Below are 9,222 nucleotides of genomic sequence, written 5' to 3'. Positions count from 1 at the left end.
TAACTTCTGTCTGTTTTCCCCACGTCAGAGGGGGGGTACTCCATCCACTATCTGAAATCTAAGTTGGCTTTTGTTATGGGAAGCTAAGGTGAAATGGTGTTCCACCGGGCATCCTCATCATATTTCCCAATTGATGCTTTATGTTGGCGTATTCTATCTTTGGCAAACTGTGTGGTTTTCCCTATGTATGCCAGCCCACAGGGACATTTAACCACATCAATGACACATTTAGAATTACAGGAGAACTGTCCCTTGATTGGTATCCTTTTACCTGAATGTGGGTGAGTAATCGAGTCCCCCTGTTGCATAGAATGACATTGTGCGCAATTCATACAGGCAAAACAGCCTTTTTTCACCACCTCTAAGGGTTTCCTCATTGAGCCCAGATCAGCCCGAATGAGGTCATCCCTTAGATTGTTATTAGATTTATACGAAAAGAGCGGAAATTCATTAAACATTTTACCAACCTGATTATCTGCCCGCAGCAGAAGCCAATGTTTAAAAATGATAGACTTAAGTTTCTTACTATGGAGACCATACTGGCAAACAAATGGAACTAAAAATTTCATAGGGTTTGGGGATTTTTTTTGGAACAAACTACTCCTAACCAATATGGTTTTCAAGAGAAGTAGCACATGCAGTTAAGAAAAAAAAGACAGTCTATAAAAAATTCAAACTCACTGGTTCAGAAAAGGATAAAGAAAAATGGAGAACCCATCAAAAGATGACAAAGCAGTTAATCAGAAAGGCTAAAGCTGATGCAGAAGAGAAAATAGCACAATCTGTAAAAAACGGTGACAAAACCTTCTTTAGATATATCAGTGAAAAGAGAAAAACTAACAGAGGGATAGTTAGACTCAAGAATGAGGATAGAGTAGTGGAAGAACATAAACAAATAGCAAACTGTTTAAATGATTACTATTGTTCAGTCTTTACAACAGATGGTAAAGATAGTGAAATTCTATTAAGGGATGTTACTGTAAATAATAATGTGAGTAGTACTTTTCTTTTTACAGAGGAAGAGGTTTCAAGGGCTTTATCAAAAATAAAAGTAAATAAGTCTGTGGGTTCAGATAATATTCATCCAAGGGTTCTAAGAGAACTTCTATCTGTAATAGCTACTCCATTAGCTGATTTATTTAATCAGTCACTTCTAACAGGAGTTGTTCCAAAAGACTGGAAAATTGCCAATGTAGTCCCTCTTCATAAAAAGGGTAGTAGGGAAGATTCTGCTAACTATAGGCCAGTCAGTTTGACCTCAATTGCAGGGAAATTAATGAAAACTCTTTTAAAGGAAAGACTTGTATCTTTCATTCAGACAAACAACTTAGAAGACGAAGGACAGCATGGTTTCACTGCTGGAAGATCATGCCTGACTAATCTAATTGATTTCTTTGACCATGTAACTAAAATAATAGACCAGGGAGGAGCTGTAGATGTTGCATATCTAAACTTTAGCAAAGCATTTGACACCGTCCCACACAACAAACTTATTCACAAAATGTATTGCCTTGGAATAGATGCTAAGATTGTTAAGTGGGTAGAATGCTGGCTTAAATATAGATGACAGAGGGTTTCAATTAATGAAGTACATTCAAATGAGGCATCAGTTACTAGTGGTGTTCCCCAAGGGTCAGTTCTTGGGCCTGTTTTGTTTAACATGTTCATAAGTGATATTTGATGTGGGCTTAAGGGGAAGGTTTGCTTGTTTGCTGATGATACAAAAATTTGTAACAGGGTAGATATTCCAGGAGGAGTTGATCAAATGAACTGTGATATTAATAAACTACAGGACTGGTTAAATAAATGGGATCTGAAATGTAATATTACCAAGAGCAAAATTATGCATATAGGATCCAAAAACCCAAAGGCCAATTATAGTCTCAATGGTACATTACTGACTGTAATTAAAGAAGAAAAGGACTTGGGAATTATTATTTCAGATGATTTAAAATTTGGTACACAATGCAGCAGTGCAGCCAGCAAGGCCAGTCAAATGCTTGGTTGCATTGGAAAAGGTTTTAGTAGCAGAAATAGCAAGGTTCTTATGCCACTTTACAGATCATTATTTAGACCAAATATGGAATACTGTGTACAGTTCTGGAGACCATATCTTCAGAAAGATATAAATAAACTAGAAGCTATCCAAAGGAGGGCTTCTAAAATGGTACATGGTCTAAAATATAAAACATACAAAGAAAGACTCGATGATCTAAATATGTATAGTTTAGAGGATAGAAGGGAAAGAGGTGACATGATAGAAACCTTCAAATATATGAAGGGACTTAATAAAATACAAGCTGAAAGCATTTTTCACAAAAAAATAAATGCCAAAACAAGGGGTCAAAAACTAAAGTTAGAGGGTAGCAGATTCAGGAGAAATTTGAGGAAGCATTTTTTTACAGAAAGGGTGGTGGATTCATGGAATAAACTTCCATTTGAGGTGGTAAACACAAAGACTGTAAAGGAATTTAAAAATGTCTGGGACATGCATAAGGCTATCCTAAGGAAAAAGTAAGATGTAATATGGGTAAACTTGATGGGACTTTTTGGTTCTTATCTACCATCAAATTCTATGTTTCCTCACAATTTTTGCTACTTTGGCCATATTTAAATCCAATACTTCCCTGGAGTATCCTCTTCGGTCAAATTTTTGGGCCATCTCATCTAATCACTGTTGACAGACCAATAGATTGTAAACTATCCTTTTAGTTCTCAGTAGTTGATTGAGGGGTACATTTTTATCAGTGTGGGTGGGTGGAAGCTCTCGTAATGTAATGTATTGTTCCTATTTGTTTCTTTTGGGAAGAAGTCACACCTCAGGCTATCCCCCCCCCCTCACAACAACCCTAGCATCTAAGAAGCTAACGCTCTCCTGACTGTGTAATTTCAAATGATCATTGGATAGATTCAACCGAGACACGAATTGTAACAATTCTTCTCTCCCTCCTGTCCACACAAAGAAAATATTGTCGATGTATCTGTACCAACCTATCACATAGTCTCTATACCTGTCAGGTTAATAATAAAGTATGAGAATGCAGTACTATCTTTTATGGTAAATGGTAGGATCACAACTGCAGAAATGGTATTTTAAAAAGAGAAGGAAATATTTTTTAATTGATAGTAACAATTTTCTTAATGTCACTTTTTCTAGTTGGTTACAGGAGAGGTTCCTGTTGCTTTAATAGAGAGTCTTTTAAGTAAGAAGTTGCAAGGATTTGTTTTCTGTTTAAACTTTACACTTCAGCAACCTGTTTGTCTTTACTCGTTTAAGAATCCCTTTGCAGTTAGCAATGTGAGGCCACAAGGGGGTGTGTCCGTTACACAGGCAGCAGAGGAAAAACAGTCTGTCAATCAGTATGACGAGTTACAGCAGAGGGTGTGTACTCACACGCTGGAGCTCCGGTCCTGCTATTAGGTTAAGCGTTCTTACCGGAGAAGAGATCAGCTATCCTGTGCTGGGGAGATGTCAGAATGGAGCCAGGAGATTTAAAAGGTATTTGTTGGAGGAGGGCTCCGGTCATGCAGGGTAATCCTCTTGATAGCCAGTAACCCCAGAGTATAAATCAGATGCGGAATGTCCGTATGAGAAGAGTCACTTGGAGTAAGTGACAGATTCACTTCAGTGTGATAATCTTTAGCTAGAAACCCAGAGAAAACAGTTAAGTAGTATTTCCTGTAGTCTTCTGAGGAGAGCGTCTTTAGATGCGTGCAGTAGCATATGCACTAACTGACTGCATTAATTAGCAGGTGCTGCAGGGTTAGAGAGAGATTTATAGAGTAGGCTTAAAGGGATATACACCAGAGAGCTAGATACCTGACATGTCCCCCCGTCAATGGGGCTGCACCGCAGCAGAAGGTCCAGGTCTATCCGGATTGGCATGGTGATAACGTGAAATCAAGCGGTCTGCTTGAAGGTTTTCGAAAGGTTCCCATGAATCCTCTTTAGACGAATAACCCTTCCACCTAACAAGATACTGAAGGTTACCTCTCATTATCCTGGAGTCAAGAATTCTGCTTACTTCATATACATCTTCATCAGTCTGAACCACATCAGATGGTAAAGTAGTGGGGCAGGTACGTGTAGGTATATATGGTTTCAGCAAAGACACATGGAATGTGGGGTGAATACGAAATCCTTCCGGAAGAGCTAAGGATACAGCATTCTCGTTTATAACCTTAATAATCTTGTATGGTCCGATGTAAGTATTGGAGAACTTTTTACAAGGAGTCTTCAGCCTGAGGTTTTTGGTCGATAGCCATACTTTATCACCAGTTTGATAAGAGGGTGGCTTTTTCCTTCTGGTATCATAATGTTTCTTCTGTTTTTGTTGTGCGATTTCCATGCTATTCTTTACATAATCATGTATCTCCAACAGATTATTGACTAAATCATTGATGCTTGGAGAGCAGGTATCCATCTCAGGGTACAACTGGAATGTGGGATGGAACCCATAGTTAGAGAAGAAAGGGGAAGTTTTTGTCGATGAATTTTGAGTATTATTGTAGGCAAATTCTGCCATGAAGATACTCTGTAACCATTTATCCTGTTGATGAGAGCAATAACAGCGTATATACTGCTCCAAACATTGGTTAACCCTCTCCGTCTGCCCATTAGTCTGGGGATGAAAAGCTGTACTGTATCTATGGTCTATGAGTAATAATTGGCATAATTGCTTCCAGAATCTTGAGGTTAACTGTGAACCCCTGTCTGACACCATTACTGATGGAAGGCCATGCAATCTTACAATATGTCTGAGGAAGAGTTCAGCGGTTTCAGCAGCAGTAGGCAACTTTCTGTATGGAACAAAATGGGCCATCTTGGTTAGGAGGTCGATCACCACTAGAATAGTGTTATATCCGTTGGAGTTGGGAAGATCAACAATAAAATCAATACCAACTGTGTGCCAAGGTCTAGAGGGTATGGTCAGTGGTTTGAGTAAGCCATAGGGCTTAGAGGAGTCTTTCTTGGAAGTGGTACAGGTCAAGCAAGAAGTTACATAATCCATTACACTTTGATCCAAATGTGGCCACCAATAATTTCTGCGTATGAGGTCAATAGTCTTACGGATACCGGGGTGTCCAGCTAAGGGTGGATCATGGTGTTCATGTAGGATGGAATTCCTTAGAGATGGAGGAATATAGAGTTTTTCTTTAAAGTAAAACAACCCATCAGATTTTAACAGCAGTTTATCCTTGGGATAAGTGGTATCTTTTAACTGTTCATCACGTATGTTGTCACAAGGTTTTGAAAATACCCCAATAAAATGATCAGGAGATATGATGCTTTCAGGAGTCAATATGGCAGGGGGCTTGATGATATTTCTAGTCAGAGCATCAGCCTTACCATTTTTTGATCCAGGTCTGTAGGTGATGTGAAAGTTGAACCTGTTGAAGAATAAACTCCAACGGAGTTGTCTTGCTGATAGCGTTTTACTGGATTGTAAATACTCTAAGTTACGGTGGTCGGTGTAGATTAATATTGGTATTTTTGTGCCCTCCAGTAAATGTCGCCAGTGTTCAAATGCAGATTTTATTACAAGAAGCTCTTTCTCCCCAATGGGGTAATTGAGCTCTGGGGTTGTCATCAACCGGGAATAGAAAGCAACAGGATGTAGTGGTTTATTAATGGATTCTCGTAGAGAGAGAATGGCCCCAAGAGCATATTCCGAGGCATCAACCTCGAGGATATATTGCAGATCTGGGTTGGGGAATCTGAGTATCGGTGCAGAAGAGAAAGAATCTTTTAAGAATTTGAAAGCCTTCTCAGCTGTGGAATCCCATGAAAATTTGGTGTTTGCACCAGCAAGTCTGCTAAGGGGTTTAGCGATGCTGGAGAAACCTTTAATACATTTTCGATAAAAGTTGGCGAATCCTAAAAAATGTTGAACATCTTTCCTACAGTTAGGGATAGGCCAGGTCTTGATTGCAGTCACCTTGTTGTCCTCCATTCTAACACCTGAGGGTGATATATGGTATCCTAGGAATGATATCTGAGAAGTGTGAAAGATGCATTTCTCAGGCTTTGCGAAAAGTTGATGTTTTCTTAAGCGAGTAAGAACCCACTTGACATGCTTCTTGTGTTCCTCAAGGTTGTCTGAATAAATGAGAATGTCGTCTAAATATACGACCATGCAAACATCCAGCAAATCTCTAAATATATAATTTATTAGGAACTGAAATGTCGCTGGGGCATTACAAAGCCCGAATGGCATCACAGTGTATTCATACAGTCCGTATCGGGTCCTGAAAGCCGTGAGCCATTCGTCACCTTCTTTGATTCGAACTAAATTATAGGCTCCTCTGAGGTCCAGTTTTGTATAAATCTTGGCCTTGCTGAGACGTTCCACTAACTCTGGAATTAGAGGAAGAGGATACCTGTTTTTTATCGTTCTCTTGTTTAATTCCCGGTAATCAATTATTGGTCTTAACGAACCATCTTTATTTGTCACGAAGAAAATTCCTGCTCCTGCAGGTGATGTAGATGGCCTTATAAAGCCTTTTTTCAGGTTTTCCTCCAAATAATTTTTTAGGTACTCTAGTTCAGGCTGAGACAATGGGTATATATGCCCAACGGGTATAGATGATCCTGGTAAGAGTTGTATCGGGCAGTCGTATGACCGATGAGGAGGGAGAGCCTCTGCCTCCTTCTTACTAAAAACATCACTGAATTCTAAATATTCCTGTGGCAAATCTGTATTGGTTACCTGTAAGAGCTGCGGGTGTGGTAAACAGGTAGTTTTACAGAAATCGGAGTTGAATTCCAAATGCAAAGAACCCCAATGAATGGTTGGTTGATGAACTTGCAGCCATGATAGTCCTAGAATGACAGGGAATAAGGGTGAAGGCAAAACATCAAATGACAAATATTCAACGTGTCCCTTACCAGATGTAACCATCAAGGGAATGGTTTGATGTGTAACCGGCCCTGAAACCAATTGCGAACCATCAATAAGTCTGACAAACACAGGCTTTGCTTTTAACACTAGTGGAATTTTATTAATCTTAATAAGTGAGACATCAATTATACTGGAATATGCTCCTGAGTCCACAATGGCATCAGTATGAACTTGGTGATGATCCCACTGTAAGGAGACAGAAAGAGTGCAATAAGCAGGGTTGATTATTTTACTTGTGAAACAGTTAGTAAAAGCAAGTGACTTACTCTTCCTTTGCCGTTGAAGCAGGGGACAATCCTTCACAGAGTGTGATGGTGATGCACAATACATACAAAGATTATGCAGCTTCCTATGAGACCTTTCTTCTGGTTGTAAGGGACCTTTAACTACGCCAAGGTCCATGGGTACTGCTGTCTCCTTTGTAGATGCTGTTGTACTATAGGATGGCTGGTATTTATATGAGGTTTCAGGTTGTTGCCGTTCTGATCGTCTCTCACGAAGGCGACGATCAATCTGAATTGATAGGTTGATTAACCCTTCCAAAGATCTGGGCAGCTCTGTTCTTGCCAATTCATCTTTTAGCTGATCTGACAAAGCCAAGTCGGAATTGATTGCGCAGAGCAACCTCACTCCATTCAGAATCTGCGATATATAATTTGAACTCGGTAACATATTCTTCAACCGGTTTCCGCCCTTGTTTCAGGGAGCGCATTTTGGCCTCAGCTGACAGCTGTTTTTGAGTATCTTCATATAGAAGGCTCATTTAAGTAAAGAAATCCTGAAAGAGATCCTAGTACAGGTTCATCATTTTCAAATAGTAGATCTGCCCAAGTTCTTGCTTCACCTCTCAAAAAGGAGATCACTGTCATGACTTTGATTCTTTCTGTATTATAAGTCTTTGGTCTCATTAGAAATAGAAGATTGCAAGCATTTTTGAATTGCCTGTATGTAGATCTGTCTCCTGAAAACTTTTCAGGTAAAGATACCTGAGGTTCTGGTGTGCTATCCTTGATAATAGCTTTTAAGTTGTCATTTTGAATCTGTAGCTCCCTTAACCCTTGAGAGAGCTGATCCACTCGTTGAGATAAATTATAAACCACTGTAGGTAGGTCTGCTGGATCCATTTATATGGGCTAATTAATATGTCAGGTTAATAATAAAGTATGAGAATGCAGTACTATCTTTTATGGTAAATGGTAGGATCACAACTGCAGAAATTGTATTTTAAAAAGAGAAGGAAATATTTTTTAATTGATAGTAACAATTTTCTTAATGTCACTTTTTCTAGTTGGTTACAGGAGAGGTTCCTGTTGCTTTAAGAGAGAGTCTTTTAAGTAAGAGGTTGCAAGGATTTGTTTTCTGTTTAAACTGTACACTTCAGCAACCTGTTTGTCTTTACTCGTTTAAGAATCCCTTTGCAGTTAGCAATGTGAGGCCACAAGGGTGTGTGTCCGTTACACAGGCAGCAGAGGAAAAACAGTCTGTCAATCAGTATGACGAGTTACAGCAGAGGGTGTGTACTCACACGCTGGAGCTCCGGTCCTGCTATTAGGTTAAGCGTTCTTACCGGAGAAGAGATCAGCTATCCTGTGCTGGGGAGATGTCAGAACGGAGCCAGGAGATTTAAAAGGTATTTGTTGGAGGAGGGCTCCGGTCATGCAGGGTAATCCTCTTGATAGCCAGTAACCCCAGAGTATAAATCAGATGCGGAATGTCCGTATGAGAAGAGTCACTTGGAGTAAGTGACAGATTCACTTCAGTGTGATAATCTTTAGCTAGAAACCAAGAGAAAACAGTTAAGTAGTATTTCCTGTAGTCTTCTGAGGAGAGCGTCTTTAGATGCGTGCAGTAGCATATGCACTAACTGACTGCATTAATTAGCAGGTGCTGCAGGGTTAGAGAGAGATTTATAGAGTAGGCTTAAAGGGATATACACCAGAGAGCTAGATACCTGACAATACCCCTGATAATGATATACCATCTCTTCTTCAAATTTCCCAACAAAGAGGTTTGCATAGGTTGGGGCTACGTTTAAGCCAATTGTGGTCCCCTTCCTTTGGACATAGAATGTGTCCTCAAAGAGAAAGTATTTCTCATACAAAATGATCTAAAACAGATCCTGAATCAATCGCCTCTCATTTGGTGAGTACAATCTATTTTTCTCTAAGAAGTAAAACACACTTTCAATGCCCAAATTGTGAGGGATGGAGGTATAGAGACTTGTGATATCCATTGTGATGAGTATACTGTTTTGGGGGACAGTCTGTGATGAGATTCTGTCCAAAAATTCAGTGGTATCCTGCAGATATGATCTCACATA

General features: G+C 39.5%; 1 protein-coding gene across 1 annotated transcript; it reads right to left on the bottom strand.

Annotated features, from left to right (window-relative positions):
- Positions 1–7,648: 7,648 nt before the first annotated feature.
- LOC128646912 (protein LDOC1-like) lies at positions 7,649–8,026 on the bottom strand. Its single transcript, XM_053699717.1, has one exon. The coding sequence runs from the start codon at positions 8,024–8,026 to the stop codon at positions 7,649–7,651; it is 378 nt and encodes a 125-aa protein (XP_053555692.1).
- Positions 8,027–9,222: the final 1,196 nt, after the last annotated feature.

Source organism: Bombina bombina, chromosome 2, assembly GCF_027579735.1.
Source record: "Bombina bombina isolate aBomBom1 chromosome 2, aBomBom1.pri, whole genome shotgun sequence".
Lineage (NCBI taxonomy): Eukaryota > Metazoa > Chordata > Amphibia > Anura > Bombinatoridae > Bombina > Bombina bombina.
The sequence above is the reverse complement of the archived record's forward strand: the minus strand, read 5'-3'. Positions and strand labels throughout refer to the sequence as shown.

Coding starts and splice junctions, on each gene's coding strand:
- LOC128646912 (XM_053699717.1), bottom strand. CDS start 8,026: ATGGATCCAGCAGACCTACCTACAGTGGTTTATAATTTATCTCAACGA.